Source organism: Solanum dulcamara, chromosome 7 (genome assembly GCF_947179165.1).
Source record: "Solanum dulcamara chromosome 7, daSolDulc1.2, whole genome shotgun sequence".
In the NCBI taxonomy this organism is placed as follows: Eukaryota; Viridiplantae; Streptophyta; class Magnoliopsida; order Solanales; family Solanaceae; genus Solanum; species Solanum dulcamara.
Window position 1 is genome coordinate 7,124,283 of NC_077243.1, and position 27,341 is coordinate 7,151,623.

The window sequence follows — 27,341 nt, forward strand, 5'->3', positions numbered from 1 at the left end:
AAAATGGATATTGTTTTCTGAGTCTCAGCATAATTTTTAAAAGTAGTTATCTCAAATTATTATTATTTTAAAAATTTAAGTTAAAAATTAATTATTTATTTCTTATTTTCCCCTTAATAATTATTGTCTTTGAAGACAACAAACGAAACACCTGGATTATTATTGATGTTCTGATTGTTCAAATATCAAAGAAGGATAAAATAATTTTTAAAACAACCCTCTTAATTATTATTTCTTAAGAGACATGTAAAAGAAAATCACAATAGATAATTTGACCATCATAAAAATTTCATACAGATTGCTATTCATTTTCGCTCTATTTGTTTTATTTTTGATCTTTTCATTTTCTCTGTCTTTTTAAGTTTTATACTATCTCGTATCCACCATGAGATAGATAATTACTCATTTAATGTTGTTAAATAAATATGACAAAAAAAATTGAATATCTAGAAAACAATTCTAACTTTGAGTGTTTTACCAACTATACAAACATATTGTAAAATCGAAGGCAATTAACATTTACAAAGAAATTGGCATAATTTGGCTCTCTTAATTGATATGAAGTATTTGAGACTTTTTACATTGAAATAATAATGACTACAAATGTTAATTCTTTGATATTTTTACCAATACCCACTTATGTATGTATCGTATTTTTTTTCTTATTCAATCATTCGTTAATTTTCTTTTATTGAGACAAGCCTATTTTTCCCATTTAATTACATGAAAGTGAAATGAATATTACGTTTTTTTTTTTTTTTTGATATTCACTAATGTAATTATACGTTATGATGCTTTAGTTGACTTCCACTCTTTTTGTTTTTTGTTTTATTTAATTAGTAGTAAACATCTATGTAAATAATCTGATTATGTTAATTCACAATTAATTACATTAAAGACCCAAGACTATAGAGTAACAAATCACTAAATTTCCACTTATCCTACTTTTCTCATTAAACTATAAGACAAATGAATTAATTAACTCCCCTAATTCTTTTAGCAAATTTAAACTGATGTGGATTTGCTTACTTATAACTTATAAGCACGTAAATGCAAATCCTAACTAATTGGGAGAAATAGCAATTGATTTAATTTATTTAATTAATTTTCCAAAAGTAACTCCATTATATCCAAATTACAACATGTATTCTCATTACTGTAATTTCCGGGTTTTTTTCATGGACTTAAATTTTATTTCCGTATTAAGAAAATATTTTGGCAATAAATTGTATGTCCATAGCAAAGCTATTATCCAAAGCAAATCAACCAGAGTTGAAACTAGTTTAGAGAAATATTATTTTAGTTAAAATGGCCAAACACCAAAGTTTCTTCATTTTGTTTATCACATTTGTTGTTATTTTTTTAGTTGAAGCATTTGAAAGTAAAGAGGTAGATGGAGATTTGGTTGCCAAGGGATGGGAAAATGCACGTGCTACATTTTATGGTGACATAAAGGGTGGTGAAACCATGCGTAAGTTATACTTTTACCTTAATTCCTTATACATTATATGTTGTCGATATAGCAAATTTTACTATAAAAATTATTTAATTGACCATCTTTTATTATACGGCTACACGGCGGTGTTGATATATGTTACAACATATAGATCAAAAATGATTTTTTCATCATGTCTAACCTATCATAGGTCCGTAACCCTCCTCCTTTGTTCAAGTTTAGGATTGGCACTAAAATTTTAATTTATTTTTGTTTATTTTTACTTCTTTCCTTTTTTGTTTTTTTAACTTTTCTTTTGTACTTTCTCTATTCTAATATAAATGAATTTCTGACTTTTTTTATGGTTCAACTGAATGAATTTTTCAAAATCTAAAGGTGTATCGATTTTTTTCTTCAAAAGTACCCTTCTCTTTTAATGTGTTTTCATTGACCATCTCTTGTTTTAAGAAAAGTCTGGGAAGAAGTAAAAAGGTGATTTTGATAAATTTCTCTTTAATTCATGTTTTTAATTAAATTTCTTAAGGACTGTACTAAATCCCCCAAAAATATTTATTTTGGAACAAAGGGAGTATAATGTTGGTTTTTTGATGAATTTTAATAGGGAATATGGACAGTAGAATTCATATAATAGAATCCCAATTATTATTGTTGTTAAATAAATTTACCATCCAAAAAGGGAACAGAAAATTACAAGTTAAACTTGCTTAGTTGGTGAAATTCCTTTTACCTTCCATTAATAATATCAGGCTAGTGGTTTGTGTCACTCTCGAGCAAGTGAAAGATACTATGAACCATCTCATGGTTTAGTATAAAAAAACTTTTTGGTAGAAATGTGGTATTGTAGGAGTGGTTTCACTTATGCATAAAAAATAACACAATTTTAAGTTTGATTTTTCATAATATTTGAGCCGAGGGTACTTTGGAAACTGTCTATCTACCTCCACGAGGTAGGGGTGAGGTTTGGATACACTCTACCCTCTCCAAACCTCACGGGATTTCACTGGATATGTTGTTGATTTTTCATAACATACATAATAACATTTGTAACAAATTTATTTGAATACTATATTTCAGAGGGAGCTTGTGGTTATGGAAACTTATTCCAGCAAGGTTATGGTCTGGAAACAGCAGCACTAAGCACAGCACTCTTTAACAATGGATCAACCTGTGGAGCTTGCTTTCAAATAATGTGTGTCAATGCTCCTAAAGCGTGCCATCCAGGCCAAGTCATAACTATAACTGCCACCAATTTCTGCCCTCCAAATTACACAAAAACTACAGACATTTGGTGCAATCCTCCACAACGACACTTTGATCTGTCATTGGCTATGTTCTTAAAGATTGCTGAGTACAAAGCAGGAGTTGTCCCTGTTGTTTACAGAAGAGTCAGTTGCCACAAAAAAGGAGGTCTCAAGTTTGAGATCAAAGGGAATCCTAATTGGATTCTTGTTCTTGTTTACAATGTGGGAGGTGCCGGAGATGTTGTCAACGTCAAAATCAAAGGATCTAAGACTGGATGGCTACCAATGACGCGAAATTGGGGACAAAATTGGCAGACTTCTCAGCAGTTGTTAGGACAATGCTTGTCTTTCCAAGTACAAACGAGCAATGGCAAATGGGTTCAATCTGATAATGTTGCTCCTGCTAACTGGCAATTTGGTCAGACATTTGAAGCGAAGAATAATTTTTAGTGATTATGTATTGTGGAAAATTAGTAGCTTTTAATTTTTAATCAATATAGATTATGATCTTTTCTCCAAGTTTTTTGTTTCCGAATAAATTCTCTATATTTGAGTGGACATTGAGCAAGGAAGGAACAAAAAAAGAAGCCAAAGGTGTGGTCTAGCGGTAAATGAAGCATGAGAACTATCAGGTCTCATGTTCAAATTCCAGCAAAACCTACAATACTAAGCAATCAGTTCTTGAATAGGCGGAGGTAGCAGGTGCAAGAGCTGGCCCAGACACGTCTAAAAAAGGAAGGAACTAAAAAGGTCACTAATCAAATACGCAAATAGTAACTAGGGATACATATCCAGAACAAAATTCACATCATCTTGGTATCACAGAGAAATAGGAAAACTACTTTTGTGTCTCTAACTACTATATCATCTATGGATCTTCATATAACTTTAGTCGTTCAATAATACGAACTCATAATATTCAGCCACTTGGAATTTCTATCTATTTGATCTTTCCTAATACACAGCTTTAGACCTGGCTAATTCTTCAGAATTGAGGAAAAAACTAGCGGCAAAACGCAAAAAGAACCATCACAGACCCTTTTTAGTCGGAATTAGAGATAAACTTCACCTCTTTTTGCCAAATGCTTGAGCATGACTTCTGGCAAGAATAACCATCAGAACCCCAATTCCAGAAGCCATCCCAGCTCCAAAGCAGAATGAGGGCATGTGAACAATTGATCTTCCTTTGTTTTGCATCACTTCCCAATGCAATTGAACATCATCTGCGTGCCATAAGCTCATGTGTACAGCCAGTGTCATTTTCAGATCAGAATCAAGTGGTGTGCTTAGAACTTGCAAACACACTGGACAAGAAGCTTTCAAAATCATTCCTTCTTTCATTATAGTGACTCTTCCAGCAACTGCTATCGCCTTATCTCGCAATGGCTTGCCAAAGGGCCTAGAAATCTACACAAGGATTTTAGCTTCAGAAGAAGATAAATTGCAAGATATGCTAATAGGCACGACTTAGTGGCATATTAAATTTCAATTAGAGTAACTGGCCTACCATTATAAGCCTACAGAGCCGTTGCCACGACATCATCAGCTGCCTCCTCATCTTCTAGGACTGAACAACTGTGAATAATTAAAATGAAAGTTGTTCTCTGCAATGATATTTCAGGAAAAGAAACAAATCAAAGTAATGTATCACGAAATATCAATACGTGTTTCTTGAGCTAAATTAAATATTAGCCGATGGTGGGGTCTAGTGGTTAATGAAGTGGATTGAGAACCATGAGGTCTCACGTTTAAATACCAACTGACACAAAAAACATTAGGTTATTTCTACAATGGTGGAAGCAGCAAGTACCCCGTTGAATTAGTCGAGGCGCACACAAGCTTGGTCGGCCACCGCAGTTATAAAAGAAAACAATATTAGCCTGATTCATGATTCTAGTTCTGCTTAATGATTTTTTTATCTAGTTTAACACAAACCTCAATGAATATTAGACAGAAGATAATATAAACCTATGTTTTACGCTTAGATAAGGTTAAGAAGGATTTCAAATAATTTATTCATCATCCTAAGAAATATCAACCAAAAAATTTGAAACAAAAACAACAACATACCCAATGTAATCCCACAACCACAAGTGAGGTCTGGAAAGGTAAGATGTACTTAGAACGTACCCCTACCTTTGTGAGTCAGAGAGCTGTTTCCGATACACCCTCACTACAACAATGCATTACCAAAACAGGCAAAATAAAATAAAATAAAAATTGAAGCATTGAGTAAAATTGAATTAAGGAATATTATATATTGCTCTTTCACTAAACTACTTCACGACTCTTCTGATAGCAACCTAATTCATTCGTCCAACTCCAACTTAAAAGTCAATTTCTCCATATTTTCTCTCTTTTCCTTACAAAATTTTTACAGGCCCATGATGCTTCACTGAACTACACTACATTATTACGACAAAAACGAGCAAATCAAACACACACACACTAGCACTACAATGAGCAACAGTACTGCAACCGATTTAAGCCGAAGGAGATCAATTTCTCCATTGCTTGGTGTAAAATAAGCGCAAAATTTTCAAATACAGCAGGAGAATCTACAATGCACATATCGATTTCATAGCAAGTTCAAGGAAGGCACATATATGTACTATCGTTTGTGTTAAAGCTAAAAAGAAATTCCGACAGAAGGGTACCGTGCTGAAGCAGCTTCGCCGGAAAAACCTCGCCGACGATCTTTGAGTTCACCGTATTTGTATTATGGAAGTTAATTCGTTGGAAGAGGAGAATTCTTCCGAAAGTAAAATTGGGAAAGTTGTCTTGGTGGCGAAGTAAACTAATAAGAGGGGAAATTCTTTTTCGGTCAACAGCTTTTTGACTTATGTAATATGCCATAAATTAAAATAAGTTAAAGGTTATAAATTGATCCACTCTAAAATACTTTAATTTTTTAAAAACTTACAAGTATTTTAATTTGACAAAGATTTTTAACTAATTCTTAAAACACATTTTCAACATACAACTTCTAATTTTTCGGATGGCTTAGTTGGTTGGAGAGTGGTCATCCATTTCTCAATGTCTTCTCAGTCAAGCTTATCTCACAAAACTTGCCTAGTGCGTTTTATATTTTTTGTGTGATTTATAGGCTATTACACATTGAGAGATTTACTCAGTGTGCATAAAGTGTTCACTCGAAGAGCAAAGACTCTTATAGAGATTATAACGGCTGCGAATTATCTGGAGTTTCCAAAAAAAAAATATAACTTCTAACTTCCTCTTCATTTATATATGTCATTCGTCTGTTTTACTTGCCAAAATACTTGTAAATTTATAAAAATAAATTAATTTTGTTATTTTTTAATTAAACGGGCTCGAGAAAGAATTATTGTTAAGATTCAAGGGGCAATATAACAGCGAAGAACTTGCCACTTAGTTAAGGAAAAAATTTGGAATGCATAAATATCTTTTATTTTACAAATTTATCATGATTTGCTGCTTCTTTTTTTGAAGTTTATTTCAAAACGAATAATCCATTTTTTTTTTGCAACACTTTAATTTCAACTTTTCACGTGATATATTAGGCCACAAGATTAAAGAATATTTTGATCTATTTGACATAAGTTTAATTTAAGACCACAAAATTGAAAAATCTTCTTTATTTTCTTTAACTCCGTGTCAAGTTAAATTAAGTCATTCTTCTCGGAGGAAACAATACTTAGCAAATGTTAATTTACAATTAATTTATAGAGAAAGCCCAAAATGTGTCCTTAATTTTCAGGCTTTCTCTGTATTGTGTCTATTCAAGATAACATAATTGACCGAGAATTCAGTATGAAAGAACTCCTGCTCAACGGATCAAAAGTGCAACAAAGACAGCACGATAATAATTCTGAGGAACTCTTCTCGACAAAGTCATTTAGCACCTCGATAATAACATTATGGGTTAAAGGTCAAGAGGGGAATCGTTATCCAACATAAAATAATTCATAAATTCTCACTTAATTTAATGCATGCATTATTTAGTACCATCAACAATAAGCATCAATTATTATTCTCGTACGACAAACTAAACATTGCATTAGTTATGCATGAATTAATTAATTTTTCAAATTCTTCCTGCAAAACATTCTACAATTTTGTGCCGGATTTATGCCATTTATTCTCCCCAATCTATCCAACCAAACGATATTTTAATGTTTACATTGGTATATTTATCAACATTTCACATTGGAAAACTTGCAAAAACATAGTAAAATGTTATACTAAGTAGTTCTTTAATCTGTTTAGGTTGATTTTTACAACACAACATGATAAAGTAGGGGCAGCAAAATTAGGCCACAAGAACATGAACTTGAAGCGACCCACCCATTTAATCCCAGCCATCTAAAAAGTGGACTCTTATGTAGCACAGATTGGGCTGATATATAGACTAAATTAGCCATAAAAATCATACATGTGTAATTTCACAAGTGAAATCTGAAAGGATGGTGTGTAAGCAACCTTACCTTTACCTAATAAAGATAGAGAGGTTGTATAGACCTTCAACTCAAATAATGCATGACAACAATCAAAATATAGCTATAATAAAAAAGAGTTTTAGTAGGCACTTAAAAAATTATGGAAAAACAAATTAAAAAATTAAAACTCAGTAAGAATTAAATTGGTTGAATTATGACCCGCCTGTTAGCCCAACCCATTACAGACCAAGTAATTTTTGAGTGGTTGATCCTCCAATTTATTAACTCATCTAAGAAAGTGCGATCATGCAGCAACCTGATTTCTAGTAAATCAAACAGTTAATAGCTTTATAAACAGTTCACTGAATTCACATTGCTTGACCAGATGGTCGATATCTTAGTCATGAGCAAAATACTCTCCAGGAGCGTCATCTTAAGTAAAATTGAGTTAGAGATTGACCAGATGCTCGATATCTTAGTCATTTTATACGTTTTTGGCTTTCTGTAAGCAACCACACGGAACAAAATGTTAAGCCATCCTTGCCTGCAGCAGCAGTGACCAGAGAATACCCAGACATTGACATTGCTAACAGCTGTTAAGGGATTCTATTTGTATAAATATATCCTTTCTTTGCGATGTCCGCAGGAGGGGGTGAGGGTGGGTATCAAAAAGGTACAAACAGCGAACACAACAATTTCGCAAAGCTGACATTCATATTTACCTACTAAGATAAGCCTAGGCATCATATATTTACCTAGAAGATGAAATTCAAGTACACTACACCTGACCTTAAATAATTACCATTACATTCACAACACTGAACTAACTACATATGGACATCTCTCTATCTCTAACAATGGAGAGAGAGAGACATGGAACGAACCACATTTCTTGACAATAGACATAATCGGCCTACATGCAAAATGGACTGCCTATATTGCATTCGAGGTAGCAAATTTAGAGACAGTTCTTTCAGCAATTGCTTTGTGTGGCTCTATTTCTGCTGCTGCTAGTGCCAGTACATAATTAGCAACAAAACTTCCAAGGGATGTGGAGCTAGTGGATTGATGACGAGAATGCGGAAAAAATATTAACTAAATCAATGATCACAGTGAAAGACATTGTACCCTATTAGGGAGATTTTGAGGCATTGGGAGCGCAGTTACGTATCTTTGCAGAAAAGGTTTATGGCTATGCGCAGCAGCATCTGTTGAAGATGACTCAGCACCACTGGATTGCCCCCGACCATGAAACTTTGCAAATCGATAGAAGACTGAGAACTTCTCCAGATCTTGTCCTTCCACTATCATGTCTAATAGTGCCGCTCTCTTGTCCAAACTGTACCATAGTGGCAACAAAATCAGAAACATGTGAATTGACAAGTGTCCTTGTCAGAAACACATCAAAGATAAAATGAACTCCATACATTAATAGGAAGCATTTATGGAAGCAGATAAAAGGACAACAGCAGAGTTACTGATTAAAAAAATTTAGCAGTGTTGATTTTCTCAGAACAGACTAGATGGCTTTATGCACATGCTGTGATTGATGAAGTGCAGGGCAAGCAAATATATACTCTCTGGAAGATTTCGTCCAAATTAGCCCTATTTTCTTCATTTCATGAAGTGGGAAATAGCGGTAATTATGATAAAAAGACCTGTTACCCACATCTTTCAATTTTTGAAGATGTGCTAAATCATTAGAGAAGATGTGATTTCCAAGTCTAAGTAAACCTCCATTTGTCCATTTAATTTAGATCTAGTTGATAATTTAAATCTATATCTATATTATATTAAAGGCATGAATTCCTAACTTGAAAAGTTAAATAACTTAAACGCCCCTCTAATCTTAAAAACCTAATACACCTGCTAAAATAAAAGAAAAAACTGCAGCTACAAACTCCCCCAACCAAGTTTCGTACTCTTTTGAACAGTCACAACCTTCAAACACAACACAATTGAAGTTAATCGTTTTGCCAAAAGTTCCTTGGTTAGACTGATCTATATAACAACATTTACATGTCAAAACATACAAGGAAATGGAAAAAATTGAACACGGTAGAAAACAATAATATACTTCAATCTTAAGATGATGTCCCTCTTCCAGAGAAGTTTTGTTCGGTTTCTCCAGATTTCACAAGCCCAACATCAAATTTTCTGTTTGACTGTGTTGGACCTTGAATGTTTCCACAAATTATATGAACCAGGTTAAGATTTGAGCATGGAGGGGAGAAGTATAAAAGTTGCACGACAATTGTAAACTAGATTCTTTTTCCCAGTTTTTTCACCCACGTTCTGCTTTAATTTAACTTTTAAATCTTTTTCCCTGTTTTTTCACTGTGTTCAACATATTATTCTTCTATGAAGCAAATCTTAAAAATCATGATTTGTGTAACATTAAATGAATATTTATAATGGGTTATTTAACTTGATGGTCGACAAGATGGGGATGATCCCTAAGCAACTTATCAACATGTACAACATGATCTCCGTTTTTAATCAATTAAGATGTCTTTCCTTATCATTACAAATATTTAGAGATAGAACGTCAAACTTCAAAGATGTATGTTATAGCATCACTCCTATATATATTTGTCTCTATATATCTGAATTACTTTTTCAATTGCTTTATTCTATTTTGTTGTTTATCACTTTCCTCAAGTATTTCAATCATTCCATGAATGATACTAATTTTAATGCCTCCATCCCAATATAAGTGTTAGATAGATTGGATATGGATTTTAAGAAATAAAGGGAGACTTTTGAATTTTGTGGTCTTAAATTAAAGATGTTTATAGTCTTTTAAATCTTGTGGTCTTAAACTTGCCCGGTGGAATGTTGGAATTGGAAAACTTACTAAATATGGAAAGAGACATTCTTTTTGGGACATACCAAAAACAAAAGTAAGACACTAAAATTGGGACAAAGGGAGTAGGTATTTATTATTATTGATTATTTTTGTTTTATAGGAAGCAGCTATGTTCTTTACTTCTTTATAGAGGTGTATTTATGTGATTGGGTTAGAGGTCATCAATTATCTTCCTCATTTGATTTTTGTAATATTTTTCTGTTTAGTTTGTCCTTAGTACTATATTTAGTTCACTTAAATATACTTGTCAAGAGTATCAATTTATATATTGCATGTCCAAAATTAAATGAATAAGATGGGACTGATATCATGTTATAAGTTACGCTTTGAATCATTGGTTGTGCCTCTTCGACATTTTTTTAACCCCTCCCTCGGAACTCCCACGTTTTTTGCTCTCTTGGTGACTCGAACTCACAACCTTCGGGTTGGAAGTGAGGGGTTCTTACCATCTGAACGACTCTCTCTTGTCTGCCTCTTTTGACATTAATATCAAATTTATTGAATAGAATGTGCTACACGTGTTTTTTGCTTCTTTATTAGTTGAATTTAAAAGCATTTCTCTATATAGTATTGCCAAAAAAATTCACTTTACAAGTACAAGAAGGTAAATTTTCTAATCATATATATATACTCGATTAGACTTTAGAGGATTAATTGTGCGACTTTTAATGCCTTCTGTTTTAAGAAAAATATATTATGTGTTGAAAGAAGTTGTCGTTTGAGAGGTTGAAGTTGTTTTTACACAACATGTTCTTGTTGTTAATCAGTAATCATTGATAATTGCAAGATGTGATTAAAAGATGCTTCTATTTTGTTTGTTATTTAACAAGTTGATCGAAATATTGTAAGCATAGGTATTTCCTCACAGTTCAGTAATGTAACTTTCATAAAACTGAAATAAAATGAAAAAAACATATTTATCTTATTAAGCTCTGATTGTTTATCTTCATAAATTTAGACAATATCCAATTATCTTAATCTCAACCAAGTCACCATACAACAATCACCTTAAAAAAAAAAAAAAAAACTTGTACTTTGTTTTTCGAGGTGTAATTACCTACTCAAAATTTTATTTAACAATATAGATATTATTTTACAGTAGGATGTAAAACATGGGTAGGCACACGTGGCGAGAACCTAGTATATTTAAAAGCACGAAGGTTCTTAGCAAGATGTTGTTCACTTTTCTAGCCTTTAAAAATTGCTTTCACACTAGACAAAGTAGTCATTTAACTATTTCTCCAATATTGAGGACTTTAAAATAAATTGTTTTTTATTAAATCTTCCTTTATTTGAACTATATAAGCAATTCTAATATTTACGACCAACTAAAATATTGCTCAATATGCCTTTCCATATTTAAACTACCAAAGCAAGTCCACTAACAAAAGAAATAGATCTCATGAAAAATGTAAATATTAGTCTAATGAACATAAACCAAAACAATAACAGTTTTATATATATAAGCTCTCATGACTATCCAACCCAAACTCCCCCCACCCCCACCCCCACCCCCACCCAAAAAAAAAGAATATCCTACCCGAGAGCTAAAATATCTATCATTCACGATTCACTTTACGATATTGTTACTTAATCTTCTACGTAAGCTATGACTCTGCCATTTTAATTTGAAGTAATTTTCTCCTTCAGTTGAAAAATACAGTATTTCACATTTCTTAGATTTTCTTAATGTATTTCTATGATGATTATTTCTTTCCAATACTTCATTTCAAGAAACAAGGGATTGCAACTCATAACTATTTGTTCTATTTTCTATTGTATATGTTTGCTTGTGTTAATGAGAAAATATTGACACAAGATGAGGCAGGAAATCTGGAGACACTCTTCCCAGATATACACAGTATGGTTTTTCAGCAGCAGAGTACAATAGCTGAACTGTGGACCCTTCATGGGTGGATTTTTGTATTTAGAAGGCACCTCAATGATTGGGTCCAAGAGTTGCAGAATTCTTCAGCATCATTGAACAATTTAATGGCTTGGAGATAGGGAAGGACATATTGCAGTGGTTGGGGAACTGTTAAGGGACATTTAAAGTGCAGTATATAGGAAGTTGAACCACCCAATTATGCCAGTACTGGCTAAGGAAGCTGTGTTGACACGGAAGAATTTGATGAAGAGGGGGATTCCACTATGTTCTAGATGTTTTTTTTGGTAGGGAAACGGCAGAAACAGTCAATCACTTGTTCATCCGGTGCAACGTCACTGGCCAATTGTGGAGTCTGTTCCTATGGCTCAAATACATCTCATGGGCCATGCCTGGTAGAATTTCAGAGGTCTTATACAGCTGGGAAGAAGCAGGATCACAAGCAAAGAACAGAAGCAACTGGAGAATCATTCCTGCTACTATTTGGAAAGAGAGATATCTTAGAGTTTTTGAGAATAGGGAGAGTAATATGCAGCAAGTAAAACTGAATTGTATTCTAACTTTGTGTTTTTGGTGTAATTAGATTTACTCTAACGACATTGTCTCTATCATTGATGTTTTAGACTCATTGTAGGGATAGGACTGTGCCTTTAGAGTTCATTATGTAAAATATGATTTTCAGTACAACCCATGTACTGATTTACATAAATAGAAACAGTTACCAATCTCAAAAATAATGAGAGATTGGTCAAATGCCCTCCCCCCCCCCCCCCCAAACCTATTACCGGATTTCCAACTACACACCAATACTTCACGGGGGTCTTATTACCCCCCTAAACCTTTTTAAAGTAGAATATATAACCCCTTAAGTGTTGAGTTGGCACAGAGAGTGAGTTGATTTGTATTTTTCTTTTTCTTTTCATTTTCTCTTCCCTTTTTTTTGTTCTTTCTATCTCTTTCACCATAGCCAAATGTCCTCCATGAATATTTAGGTTTTCAACTTGTGTGAATTTGGATTGAAAGGGATTTCTGCTTCAACACTTACTATTACGATTTCTTCGCTAAATCAAGAACCATTCCTGTTCTGTTTTTTGAATTTTTGTTTTCTCTTCTTCATCCTTGAGTAACTGGTAAAGTTGATGCCATGTGACCAAGAGATCACGGGTTCAAGCCTTGGAAACAGCCTCTGGCAGAAATGCAAGGTAAGGCTGCGTACAATAGACCCTTGTGGTCGGGCCCTTCCCCGGACCCTACGCATAGCGGAAACTTTAGTGCACCGGACTGCTCTTTGTTCTCTCTTCTTCATCACTGTCCACTTTTTGATTTTCAAAACCCATTTTTATTCCTCTGATTTTCATGGTTTAAGCTCAAATCTTACCTTCTGCTTACAAACCCCACTTAAACCCAAGAAATTTCTTTTTCATCCCTCAATCTAATCTTCCCCGATGTCAGTTTTCCCTTAATTTTTACTCTAGCCCCAAGGTTGGCATAACCCAAACAATATCCTTCATCTTTCTCAGAGAAGCACCACACCGATTCACCCAATTCCGACAAAGGCGTTGAGCTAGTCCTTTCCCCCTTCCTCTCATTATCTTCCTTAGTGCTATTCTCCCATTGCAAATCTTCAAGATCTATTACTAATCTTAATTCCTTTCAGCGTTTTTTACTCGAAAGAAAAAATGGAAAAGGAAAAAAAAGGAGAAAAGGGAGAATATAAAAGAAAATCATAAAATAAATAAAAAGATTTTTTAAAATAAAAAAAGACAGTATTACGTGGCAGGCGCATGCAGTTCACCACTTAATACAAATCTGGTTGTGATTTTTAAGGTAGCATATATTTCACTTTTAAAAGGTTTAGGGGGTAATAAGACCCCCCAGTGTTATCAAAGGCGAAAAGCGCAAAAAAGCTCCGAGGTCTATTGGGGCTTTAAGCGCAAATAAAGCGTGGGCTTTAATGAAAAAAGGCGCAAATGGAAAAAAAAAATACAAATATATATGTTTAGTCCAAAACTAATAATTACAAACATGAATGACAAATATATGACCAAAGAAATTGAAAAAAAAACTATGATAAAGTGAAATATCAATTGTTTAGTCACTTCTTCAAAAGAGGAAAAATTTGTCTTAGAACCTTGATGACGACACTGAAGTGCACATAAAGCGAGGCGAAGCGCTCATACCGTTTTAATTTGTTTGTCTTTTTTTTCTAGGTAACTCCATCAACGTTCCAAATGACATGTCTTCCACAAAATTTAAGGAAATTTTAACAAATTATACATATCTTTAGTATAAGACCACGGGTTCAAAAGTCTACTCTATTTTCTTAAATTTTGTGTCAAATCACAACTAAGACAAACAAATTGAAATGAAGGTAGTATATTAATACTACTTTTAATTTCTTTTCTGCCTATTGTTAGTTAAGATATTTAATTTAAAATATGATATTTAAGAATTAAAGTATTAGTTAAAAGCACAAAGCTCTTACTTGAAATGTTGATCTAACTTTTTACCATTCAAAAGGAATTTTCATACTGGATAATATTGTCATTTGATAATTTATAAATATCTAGGACTTTTGAATTAATTAATCTTTTTATATTTATAAAAAAGGGGCAGCTCGGTGCACTAAGCTCCCGCAATGCGCAGGGTCCGGAGAAGAGCCCGACCACAAGAGTCTATTGTACGCAGTCTTACCTTGCATTTCTATCAGAGGCTGTTTTCAAGGCTTGAACCCGTGACCTCTTGGTCACATGGCAGCAGCTTTATCAGTTACTCTAAAGCTCCCTTTCGAAGAATTAATTAATCTTTATATATTTATAAATGGGTTAAAATCCTTTACACCCCAACTTTAAAAAAAAAATCAAACTCCCTCACCTTGTCACCTATTACAGGGAAGGCAAGGCAAGGAATGGCAAGAAAATGAGACAAAGGCGCCGCCTTTTGTTTTAAAAAAAAACGAACATCAATTTAAAAGTTAAAAAGGCAATATTAGGGCTTATTTGCACAAAGCCACAAAGCACGACTCTCTTCTTCAACTTCAACTTCATCAAAACGTACGTCTTTTCTCTTCTTCTTTCTCCCTTGCTTCACGGCTTCTTCTTCTCCTCTTCTAACTTCTTCTTTCGCGGCTCTTAACCAGTTCAGTGCATTGTGCACAGCTTCTCATTCCTCTGTTCTTATATTTTGTTCTTTATCCTCTGTTTTATATATTCTTCTATTTGCCTCTTCTTTAAAATAAAAAAATCTAATCCTTCTATTTTTGTTTCTTCTTAATTCAATTTAGTTACATACTAATTAATATAGTAATTATTTGCTCATCTATTATTGTTATTGAGATTTTGGTTATTTATATGTGCAATTAAATAATTTTAAGTTTTTGGTATTAATTGGCAGCTTCAAAAAGGCGAGTGTCTCACCTTTCGCTGCGAGGCAAACCCTTGTCGCCTTTCGCCGTCCAAAACACTGATTGAGAGGAGTCTTTAATTTTTGTCATAGAAATACATAATAATAAAAAAGTGACACCAAAAAAAAACTCAAAGTTGGAAACGAAATTTCGTGGCACAACTCCACTAGGTTTATGAGTATACATTCTATATTATAGAAGTATAACCAATCTAATTTGTTACAATTTGCTTATTTTAGTGAAAATGAGAATTAATTGAAAGAGAAATAACATGGGAAACTACTAAGAACACACATTTTTTAAGCTTTAATTCTTATTTATAATTTAAACAAATATTTTAAAATTATGCATTATATATTAAAAGATTGTTATTGATGCACTTGAGCCGAGGTCTTTCGAAAAAAGCTTCTCTACCTCCATGAGGTAGTGGTAAGGTATGCGTACACACTACCATCCCCAAACCCATTTAGTGGGATTCCAGCGGGTATGTTGTTGTATATTAAAAGATTGTTAGTTTTAAATATAAATTTTTCAATAATCGTAAGGCTACACGTGCGGGTCACGTACACGCTATATTAAAAGCACGAAGCCTCTATGTGAAATGTCGTTCACCTTTTTTACCCCTTTTAAATAGAGTTCACAATGAACGAATCCATAATTTAATTATTTTTCTAATACTTAGGATTGAAATTGAATAAAAAATTTCCTATTAATTCTTTCCTCATTTTGATCTATGTAGGAAGTCCTACTATTTGGGATTTAAAACTAATTAAGATTTTACCTTATATAAATTTTATCCTTATTTGAATGTCCTTACAATGAGTAGTAATCATTAATCAATATTCACTACTAACGCTATTGAATGTTTGTATTACACTCTCTTAGTTCATAGAGAACTAGGATTTCTAAGAACTAACAAATCTACTTTAATATCTAATTCATCCTTGTTTCACATAACATCTTCAATTTTTTTTCTCCTTTTTTTAATATTTCTCTATGTGGTTGCTATTTGTTTTAGTTTTCAAATTTAAAAGTTATTTATTGATAGTAGAATTACACATACACACAACATACCCAGTGTAGTCCACAAAGTGGGATCTAGGGAGGGTGTAGAGATGTTGTTTACGCTAGACCCTCGGCTCAAGGAAAAACAGTCCAATGCAGTCCAGGAAGAGAAGCAATGGAAATGAAAGCATAAAAAGCATTCTGAATAGTAACTTCAGCAAAATAATGCGATAATTGAAAGCATAACAAAGTGAGTACCCAAAGACTAGTAAAGAAATCATACCAGACTTCAGCATTTTGTGCAGTTCTGCTTTAACTAAGCAGACAATTTCTATTCATATTACAGACACCTCCAAATATAGAAGTGAAAATAAGAAAACATCAGTGTAAATAAAACCACCAAGCTCAAATGTCATCAACTTCTTAAATATCTCGTGAATACTGAACTCATCTTCTATTCGAACCTATTCAAATGCCACAAGGAAAGACATCCCCGATTTATTACATGACTTGATTCCTTCAACTATATTTATTTCTCTCCCACCACTACTAAAAAATAAATGACTAGGTGTACGTGTAGTATAATACGAATATATTTTAGTGATGGAAACTGCTTTTATTAGCATAAAATAAAGACAAGCATAAACAAAAGATGAACCATTTACCTCACAAAGTCACTTTCTAACTTCCTAGCTCTTCCCATTAACTCCTCCACAGCTCTGTCAAAGTGATGTCTATCATTTCTCTCAGATGCTTTGCACTTGTCGGGAAGACTAGTAATTCATCAAACAAATTATTAGGACCTCAGCAACAAATTTGTAGATGCAAATTAATCAATCTCAAGTAATAACTAGAGCATCAACAAAAAAACAGCTAAAATGTGGACGTCTCAAGGCTGGGAACTTTTAGTAAGGAGAACATTGAATAATTGGAGGTAGCTAGGTTGACTGAGTTCTGCAAGCAGATGGAAGACTTTAAGGGTTTACAGAGGGGATGGATACATTGTGGTGGCAGGGCATAACAGTGGCAGTTATAAAGTGAATGCAGCATAACAGATCTTGAATCAATCTTCACAGCAGATTATTAATTGGTCATGGAAGCATATTCGTAAAATCAAAATACCCTATAAAGTAGCCTGTTTTACTTGGCTGCTAGCAAAAGAGGCTGTCTTGCTTTGTTCAAGCCTCAAGGTGCTATCTATGTGGGAAAGAAGCTGAGACAGTTAGACCCTTATTCTTACACTGCAGGATAACAACTGTGATTGTTACCATGGAAGCATGTTCTGAAAATCAAGATACCCTATAAAGTAACTTGTTTTACTTGGCTGCCAGCAAAAGAGTCTGTCTTGACCCAAGATAATCTCACAAAGAGAGGAATTTCACTTTGGTCAAGCTTCAAGGTGCTATCTATGTGGGGAATAAGCTGAGACAGTTAGCCCTTTATTCTTACACTGCAGGATAACAGAATAGTTATGGAAGATCTTAATTAATGGAAGAGGTATATCCTGTACAATGCCTAGTTAGATTATTGAAGTTCTTTTATATTGGGATGAAGCTGGTGCTGGAGCAAGAGGATAGAGTTAGATGGAGGATTATCCCAGTATGTGTTTGGTGGGCAATCTGGAAAGAGAGTAATTCCAGATGATTTGAGTATAGTGGCAGCTCAGTGCAGAAGATCAAACCAACTTCAATTTTGCTTTTCTGCTTTTGGTGTAAACAGAAGGCACTGTATCAATCCTAGAAATTCTAGAATCTTGCTAGGAACTAAAGAACAGTTTTCTCTTTTAATTTTGCTCATTGCAAATATGGTTTCAGAACAACCTTTGGACTGATTTTATTTATATATACATAAGTTACAATCTCAAGAAAAAAAGAGTAATAAGTAGAACTTACAGTTCTTTGCCATCATGAGGTGTATCGGTATCAGCATTCGAGCAAGAGACCATGCTGCATGCATCCCCTAATGCCAATCTGGAAATGGAGTAAGCCACACTCCCATGCTCCGATTTAGCATCAGCAAATAGAATTGCTGTTGGCGGAGGATAAAATAGTTGCTGCATAAGCTGAGTGGTCAATATAAGCCTTCTTCTAGCTTTAAGCCTTGGTGGCCCATCATCAATAGAATCAATTTCTTTAACCTGTAATCAGACGAATATAGAATGTCAGAAATGAAATGGCAACCAAATAACAAATAAGATGATTATAGAAGACAAATCAAGACACCTTTTCAGTAAGCCTATTAACTGCTTTGGCCCACTCTATATCCGACAGGCTGCCAAAGGAAAATTAACATGCATCAACAAACATGATGTTGGAAATAACATAACCAAACTGAAAACAATAGATGGAATAACAGAAGCAGCCAAATAGCTTCAAAGCAAGGGGATCTATCAAAGTTATTGCACAATAACAACCTGATTGTCTGATCGCTCCATAGATCCAGAGAAATTTCTTTGTACCAAGGAGTGAATTCATATGTAGAACGTTTCCGCTTTTGGGGCTTCATGACTGGATTCTGCTGATCAACGCTCATGGGCAACGTTTGTAGAGAAGAAAAATGTTCAGTTCCAGCAGAGTTGGCAACTGATCTTTGCCCGAGATTACCAATTTGACTTCTATCAGCAGTTGCATGGATTACATGCTGAATAGAGTTAAAAGCATACAAACCACTGGTAGACTTCGCAGAAGTGAAAGGTTGTTCCGCTGTCTTCATGGCAGCAGCTCTGTGTACATCATACATCTGCAACATCTGCCCGTTTTTGAAGCTTCCGTACTGATTGAACCATGATGGGGCCATATGTGGACTAATCTGAGTTTGCTCAGGCATAACAGAACTAGTATTGCTGTTATGAGAGCCAGTCTGAGATTCATCCTGTCGAAATGCAACATCATGAGCAGTCATCCTTCCTCCATGTTGAAATGATAGACTTCCCTGCAAATCATCTGGCCCAGCGTAGTTTAGCATTCTAGAATCAGCAGACGGAACTTGCTGAGTAGCTGCACTGCTGTCTGGTACCATCATTCTTTTGAAGGCCATATTGCTTGGGTCGGTCTCCGCATTTTTCATGGTCCACATTTGGTTTAGTAAGGAATAACTTTGATTAGGAAAGCTATTTGGTTTCAGTGATCGGCCAAAGGCTTCAATATCTCTCTGCATAGAGGTGGATTCGTGGAGATTCTTGACAATAGATTCTCTACCCTGTGAATCATCCATCTCCTGCACCAAGTCCACACTTACAGTAGGTACTGGCTCAGAAGTGTTCTCCTTTTCTCGCAGCTCTTCCCCCTCGACAGAATGCAGAGAATTCACTGAACCACAGCCAAGTTCAGACATGAAAGTCCCTCCATTATTGGCATCTTGATCACCTTGCCTCTCTGAAGCAGATAATGATGATTCCATAATATTCATCTGATTCGGCTGGGGGATATGAGAAGGATCCTTGCTATACTGACTACTAAAAAGGTGCGGTGGTGGTGGAAAGCTGGTCTGCATATTAGTTAACTTTTTGGAAGATGCACCCTGCAGAGTTATCCCAGGCATTAAAAAGGATGGAGAAGCTGACACTGGCTCCTTGGACGAAGCTTGATTAATGGAGACGCTTCCATGGGGACCATTAGCATTACTTAACTGACACTTCCCCATAGAGAGTGTGGGGCTATATGGTATATTGCCAGCCCCATCTGGCAACGGTCCTCTGCCAGAATCTCCTTTTTCTGTTGAATGGGAAGCATGTTCATCAAAAGATACACCAATGGACTGATTTGTTGAATCTTTCCCACTAGCCCTAACCATGTGGGGATTTTGAAGCGGATTTCTCGAGTAAGTATGACCAGAAGCTGATTCAAATGCTGAAGAAAAGTTCCCAGACATGGTGTGCGCATCAGCTTCTTTAATTGTACTTCCTGGAACTCTAGATGTGTTATGCTGCGAATCTTGCTGTAAGAGATCAGAAGGGGAAGGCGAGGATTGAGCCTGATGAGGACGGAGCATCTGCCCCCGACTTTTCTCTCTAATCTCAGCAATAGAATGGCTTGAATGTAAAGAGTTAACTGCTTCGATAGGACCTTGGGATGACAAGAGACGGGTTTGGACTGATATCTGCTGAGACGGAGGGCCAAGTTGAAGACCAAAACCTTGAGAGGCAGAAGACTGACTTCGCCAGAGGTGTCCAGCAGACCCATCAGAATTTTCGGCTTCAGGAATATCAGACGATGCTTTATGTTCATAATTGTTGAAGTGAGTTGTAGAACCACGCTCTCTCGATGGGTCCATCTTCTGAAGAAGTTGTAGCATGTCTGGACTGCAATGAGAAAACCAGTCAAAAGCATCAGATCTATACAGCCTGAATTAAAAGATTAAAGCTGAATGTTCCAAAGAACCATCTAAAGTTACAGCAGATAACTTATTAAAGCTATCACTGTGTACCTAGGAGATTAACGAAGCATGTGTATGGGCAATATGTGAGTCGAAATTGGAAAAAATAGTGTTTGAAATTCAAGTTGAAAAAAGGTTTGTGGAAGTAGTTCTGTTTGGACATAAATTTCATTTAGAAAAAGAAAATTCCTCAAACTTAAAGATTTCTGAGAAACGTCACTCGAAATACAACTTAAACTACTACTTATTTTATGCAAGTTCAAATAATATTCCACTTGAAACCCAAAACTTCTAGCCAAACTTCAACTTGGATATAACTATCAGTATTTGAGTACTGAAATAAATAATTCCTGCCAGACGGGCATTTCTAAGTTATGAGAACACTGAATTGACAACCTAGATTTTGGAGCCGTATTTGGTGGTAGCCCAAAAGATCTATTTATCAGTGTAGACATATTGGATGCACCGCCAGGAAAGTCGCCACCAGAGTGCACCCCATAGCCTTTTTCGTCAGTCAGCTCATCAGATGCACGCACCTGTAAATTAGGACACAGTCTCCTTTAATTACTGACCAAAGGTTTATAGAAATTAACAGAATTATATTATCATAAATCAGATATAACACCTTTGCCAAATCTGCCTCAATATTAGGAACCTGAGCCAACAGAGACTGTCCATAGTGGGCATTCTGCTGCAACATAGGCTGAGAATGAGTAGAGTGTTTCATTCCACAAGTAGGATCTGCATCCTTATCCACGTTTCCTATAGGGTGATGCTGAAACTTGTTAGCCCAAGAATTTCTACGGCCAACCTCATCAGACAACTTATGCTTCCCAGTAGGTAGAAACCTTGAATCCCTAGCATCTGACAATACATTTTCCCTAACATCACCAGCAGAAGAATGAGGGGATAAGTTAGAGCGATGGCTGTCATTTGAGTTCTCCTGTTTATCACTGTTCTCCATCTCATGCATTTTACCCTCTTTGTCGCCAATATCCGGAGATGAGTGCAAAAGCTGGTTGTCCTCAGAAACATGATGCTGTAAGACCTCCCCTTTGCTGACACTAGATTTTACCAACGGATCAGCATTCTTCCAATAACTAGATTGATGATTATTTTTCAAGAACTGACTAGTTCCCTTGCCACTCGTCATGGTACTTGAGTTTGGTATTGCGGCAGAATTATGCAAGCCAAAGACCTCAGAATTTGCTTGGGGACTACCCACAGATGATTCTGTGTGCGCCATAGTAACCGTAGTATTACGGCCAGGATTAGAATTCCATCCCGCACCCCTACGAACAACTTCACCTTGAATGAACTTCTTCTGATTGTAATCTACTGCATCTCCAGAGGGCATTGCAGAAACACTCCAACCAGCTGATTTATTGTATTGTTCCTTAGCTCCACCAAGCTCGGGTGCCAAATTACTAGAAATGTTTTTTGAAATCATTTCCCTGTCAAGATTTGAAGTCTTCTCAACCATCTGACAACCTTCAGCACCCAACATCTGTGATTGACCTAACTTAGACCACTTATTTCTTTCGTCTGATGACTGCACAAGTCTTTGAGAAGAATTTGATTGCAGACTCTTGCCTGGCTCAAATGGAAACCTCTGCCCCTGAACATTGTGATAGCTATTTCTCATATCGGGGCTACCAGAGGAATGAACAGAAACAGAATTCAACGATGAGGCTTGGGGCAAGTTGTCTTCGGAATGAGTTGTTTTATGTCTCTCACTGTTGGATGTCAAGTTGGGACTCCCGGAAGGAATTTCAGCACCATGAAAATTTAAACCAGTCCACTGCTCCGGTAGACCAACATCACTGCTAGAAGTTTCTGCAACAGCAGACTGCATAAGAGCACTCCAAGTACCGCCTTGGATAGATGGAGTCCCATCAAGCAATTCAGCACCATCAAAAGGATTACCACCTTCACCGCTCATAGGGCTCTTGCCAAAGGCGGCCCATATATTATCATCTGAACCAAATAAAATTCGTTCTTCTGTAGGATCTAATCCTACTTTGTCCTGTGAGGGAGAAGCTCCCCCTGCTGCTTCCTCCTGTGCGGTTTCTGGAGGAACAGCTATATCCAGTCTGCCACGAAATTCGTGTAGAGCTGACGCATTTTGCATACTATCAACTTGCTGAAGGTTACCCACATCCATTGGATTAGATAGAGCTTGGCTTGGAGCATCTCCAAATACATTATCAACCTGGAGTCTCTGTCTAGAGAGGAAAATCCCATCCTGCCCACTGACTTGATCTGCTAATGAAGTATATTGATTAACTGGAAATGAACTATTAAAATTTGGCATTTGCTGCACTGCTTGCTTATCTGTCACCCCTTGTGAAAATTGGTTTAGAGATGGTCTTGAACTAGAAACAGGAACTCCGTATAGAGATTGATCAATCTGTTGAGGAATCAAACCCATTAAGTGTTGTGCTTGGCCATTATTGGTGGGAATGAGTCCACTGGAGGACCCTTGAAGTACTAGAGAACCACGCTGCGACCAGTTTGTGTTGCCAAGCTCATTTGCCCAGGAATGATTTAATGCACCAGAATTCGCAGTGCCATTAAATAATGCAGAGGAATGGACATCAGAAGTTAACTTGGGACAGGAAGAAACTTGATTCAATGTATTTTGTTGCCTTGCTTCCAGTTGATGAAGTTGTTGTTGTCTCTGAAGTTCTTGCATCTTCATGAACATAATCTGCTGCTGAAATTGCTGCATGTCATTAATCCCAGACTGCTGGCGCTGCAAAGAATGCAGCATGCTTGATTGCTGCTGGGAGATTTGCTGACCACCAAAAAGATTGCCACTGACAGGACTATCCGAAGGTTCTGATCTAACAGATACTCCTGTCTGCTGCTCAGGACCCAACCATTGCTGTGACTCAAAAAAAGATGAGCCTGCCGAGGCTATATTATGTTGATCAGAACTAGTATCAGGAAAGTTTGTTTCATCCTGCCTTGTCTGGTAAAACTGATTACCATACATGTACCCATTCAAATTTGGCTGCTGGCTCTGTGACTGGCTTTTACCAAATTCAGGTCTTGGAATTGGCTGTGTAAAATTTAAACCATGTTGCCCATTGAATGGATAACTGCTTATTCCTCTCCCAGCGTCTGCATGCAGGAAAAGTAAGAGATCAAACACAGCAAGCAATTAATAGTTTAGAGAACACACAACATGTTAAATTACCAGAGTTCTGCAAATTGTAATTTTTCATGTTGGAACTCAGTACACCTATTTGTCTCTGACTTCCAGCCCACATATTGCCCCTTGAAGTTGGCCAATTGATGTCCGCTACCGGGGAATTATGTTGTACTTGTGACAAGCTGTCTTGTGCAAAAAAATTGTGAACGCTATCTCCAAATTCATTGCCAGGCATAGATGATTCTCCAGAACCTTTGACTGTAAAATTTTGCAACTGAATCTTCTAATACTTGGCATTACAATCAGTGTACTACTCAGAGCATATACATGGTCACTTTGGATAACTATTCTCAGCTGTCTGTCTTGAAACTCCTGCAAGAAGATCATTCCAGTTTTAATTAAGAGTTGCAAAATCATGTTGTAAGTGCCACATTGTCAGGTTCTTCGTGATAATATTTCAGATGAAAAAGGTGGTCTGACGTAAGATTTGAGCATTAACATTGATGAACTACTTCCATGCATAAGCTATATAAACTACAGAAAGAAAAATCATAAGGAATAAGTGCAGGCATTGAAGCTCAACACTATCCTTCCGCACAAATCAAGGAAACGACCTAAACGGATGAAAGAGAGAACATGATATAAATAAAAAGAGAAGAATTGGAAACAATCCAAGATTAAACCAATATAAAGCGTCTAAATGAGACTACCAAGCGCAGTAGACCATCAAAATTTCAAGGCAACTTTTCAAAAAAATCCTCTCCCCCAGTGTACCACACAAAGGGAAGAGATGGAAATTTGTGGAACAACTATTATTCTTTCTGTTCTTTTCTTTTTGTGTGTGTGGGGGGGGGGGTGATAATTTAGCAATCAGATGATATGCTCACAAGTCACGTCTAACAAAGACACAAGGATTCAGTTGGAATTGTGGTAGATAGAAGAGAACACGCAGGGCATGGAACGTGGCTCCATTGGCACTTATGTGAGTTATTAGGAGAGCAGCAAATAGGAGACTTTTTGAAGGGATAGAGATGAACTTTTTAAGATTGAAAAGCAGCATTTTATCCCTTATTTGTTTTTGGTGCACCAATGAAGTTCCTCTTTGTATTGACAACTGGGTGTTGTTCTTGGAGAACCATATATGTAGGTCTCTACTTTTTGGTATACCTCATGTATACAGGTTTTTATGCCCAAACTTTTTCAGAAAACAAAAAGATGCAAGTCGCACACATATAGAGGAAAAATAAAAGGTTGCCTGAAAGGGTAGACCATAAAAACCTACATCCTCTTGAAATCTATCAATGGATAATAAAGCGGAAAACAGAGCACAATGAAGCAAAGTGGCCATACAGCCGATACATACTGGCTAGGATTAAGGTTTAGACAACATTGCTCCACTTATATAGTCTGGTGTTTGACATAAGTGTATTTAATCAGTTAAGGATTCTATGTTATCGCATGGTCAAGTGTGACAGTGAGAATCTCTAATTTTAAAGACACGACAATTTGTCCTATAATATGATTCATTGAGAATCAGAATCAAACGAGCTGAAAGGGGTAACTGGTTACTGTTGATTAGTATAGTCAAACCAACTAGTTCGAGAATAAGGCATAATAATAATTGTTTGTTGGGTCTTCGAGATAGATTTTGCCTGCAAAGACTAGAAACCTTTCCAGGCACAGTCAAAGGCAGGCCATCAGGATTGATAGGATAAATTCTATCATCATGGCTGTAGTGAGGAATCAAAACTTGAACCTAACATACAAATCAATGCGAGCTTTAGCTTGACTAGCTTAGTAAAGAATGCTTTTTTGCACATGATCTCAAAATGTTCCAATGCGAACTAGTGGCATAAATCAGGACACCTACGGAACACAGCACAGGTCAAGTTGAAAACTAATCCTCATGATTAATAAATTTGTGATGCTTGTTCTTATATAACATGGTCATGTAGTCCCAGAAAATTTAATGATTTAGCATTATAAAATTATTGCTCATGTGACCACTTTATTTTGCATTACAAGGAAGTCAAATCCCTAATCACAATTGGAAGATCACACTATACTGCTCTTATAATAAGGTGCTACCCTCTCATCGAGACCCTACAACTCATTCATTGTAGCCCCAACTATCTTCACTTCTGCAACAACTCATTTCTACTGCAGTACATTTAGATCACCTTCCTAAGCTGTGAAAAGATTACTGAGAATAAACCTATTTGAATTTGCCATGCCACATGGTAATTGAAACTTATTCCATATTGTTGTGGTTTAGAAATTTGATATAAAATTAACTCAGTGAAAGAAACAAATAAAATAGCCAAGTCATTTCGACAATAATATTCCCAGGAGACGGCTACTCTTAGTGGAAACATTAGCAAACAGTTTAGCACCTTTTGTTCTTTGAAATGGTAGGTATTATGGATGTCAAAGGATCACAGAATTTTCTCATAAAGTAACCAACTTTAAACTATCAAAGAAGTTGCAAAGATGGATCTCATACTTAATTCCCACTTAAACCTACAGCTTAGTGCTAATCATCCGTTCACATTGCACTCATTTGGAACAACCTTGCTCATAACAGTCTGTACAAAGAACATATAAAAATTCTAAATTGTTGGTTAGAGAATCTAATTATAAAAAAAGGCATCATTTTTAAACGACTCCATGTGTTGTCTGAAAAATACTCAACTAGCATCATGATACATAGATTTACTCAATCAAGAACAAAGATGATAGGAAAATATGTCTAATTCACTGTACTGAGGCCGGAAAAATACAAGAACCGTAAAAAATCGAGTCCATCCCATTAAAAACAATGCATTCCACATAGATGGAGAAAATTAGGGCTCGTCATAAGATATGGAAGAAAATTGTTAAGCAAACTTACCTAAATGTCGAGGCTGATATCAATGGAGCTCGAAATCGGCCGTTCAGTTATCGGAATTCTAGGGTTTTAAATCAGCGATAGAAATTGCGGTGCTGTGAGAGAAAGAGCGAGAGGGAAATGGAAGAGCCCGTAGAGAGAGATAAAGTAATCGAAATAAGATTTAAACCGAAACAGTCCCTAAATTTTAAGGTATAGTTTAACTGGGTCCTTGACTATTTACATTGTGCATAATATAATTTAAGTTTACCATTTTGCTGCACTTTGGTCCTTCATCTGCCAAAGTCAAACGAAAGTTAATAAGCTCAACAGACAAATGCACGGTAAAAATGTACCCATAGAATAATTTTTAAGTTTGTATTTTGTTCGGATGATCATGATCATTTTTTTACATTAGCCTTATCATTATCAGTAGCTAGTTCTCCCCAATTAACAAGATGAGGCTTGGATGAAGACAATAAACATAAAAGAAAATAAAATCAAAACAAAACTCCATTGTCATTTTTATATTTATTAAGTTAATCGTGTTTGATTTCAATTAATGATTACTTATGATAATTAACAGTAAGTTAACTTATTCCAACTACATTTTCTTCATAAGTACTTTCTCTCTTTTATTTTCTTTCATCTTCTCAAAAAAAGATTC

The 27,341-nt window shown here is 35.6% G+C and overlaps 3 protein-coding genes across 11 annotated transcripts; 1 reads left to right on the forward strand and 2 right to left on the reverse strand.

The window, feature by feature from the left end:
• The first annotated feature begins 1,308 nt into the window (after positions 1–1,308).
• On the forward strand, positions 1,309–3,452 carry LOC129894219 (expansin-A23-like). The gene is made up of 2 exons (XM_055969798.1): positions 1,309–1,471; positions 2,531–3,452. Exons 1-2 carry the CDS (start codon positions 1,309–1,311, stop codon positions 3,145–3,147), a joined length of 780 nt encoding a protein of 259 aa, XP_055825773.1. The 3' UTR covers positions 3,148–3,452.
• On the reverse strand, positions 2,738–5,512 carry LOC129894217 (uncharacterized). Of its 9 annotated transcripts, none has more exons than XM_055969789.1 (4): positions 5,355–5,512; positions 4,205–4,272; positions 3,767–4,104; positions 2,738–2,824 (listed from the first exon to the last, which is right to left on the reverse strand). In XM_055969789.1, the coding sequence occupies exons 2-4, from the start codon at positions 4,253–4,255 to the stop codon at positions 2,791–2,793; spliced, it is 423 nt and encodes a 140-aa protein (XP_055825764.1). In that variant the 5' UTR covers positions 4,256–4,272; positions 5,355–5,512; the 3' UTR covers positions 2,738–2,790. The 9 variants fall into 9 exon arrangements, with proteins under 9 accessions (XP_055825764.1, XP_055825770.1, XP_055825763.1 ...); XM_055969795.1 differs by having other exon boundaries at positions 4,205–4,264; positions 5,355–5,500; XM_055969788.1 differs by having other exon boundaries at positions 4,205–4,301; positions 5,355–5,500.
• A 2,180-nt stretch (positions 5,513–7,692) lies between these two features.
• LOC129894216 (uncharacterized) lies at positions 7,693–26,832 on the reverse strand. Its single transcript, XM_055969786.1, has 9 exons — positions 26,699–26,832; positions 23,854–24,180; positions 21,277–23,777; positions 21,048–21,187; positions 18,691–20,577; positions 18,500–18,548; positions 18,170–18,414; positions 16,943–17,050; positions 7,693–8,454 (listed from the first exon to the last, which is right to left on the reverse strand). Exons 2-9 carry the CDS (start codon positions 24,041–24,043, stop codon positions 8,223–8,225), a joined length of 5,352 nt encoding a protein of 1,783 aa, XP_055825761.1. The 5' UTR covers positions 24,044–24,180; positions 26,699–26,832; the 3' UTR covers positions 7,693–8,222.
• Between the last annotated feature and the right edge of the window lie 509 nt (positions 26,833–27,341).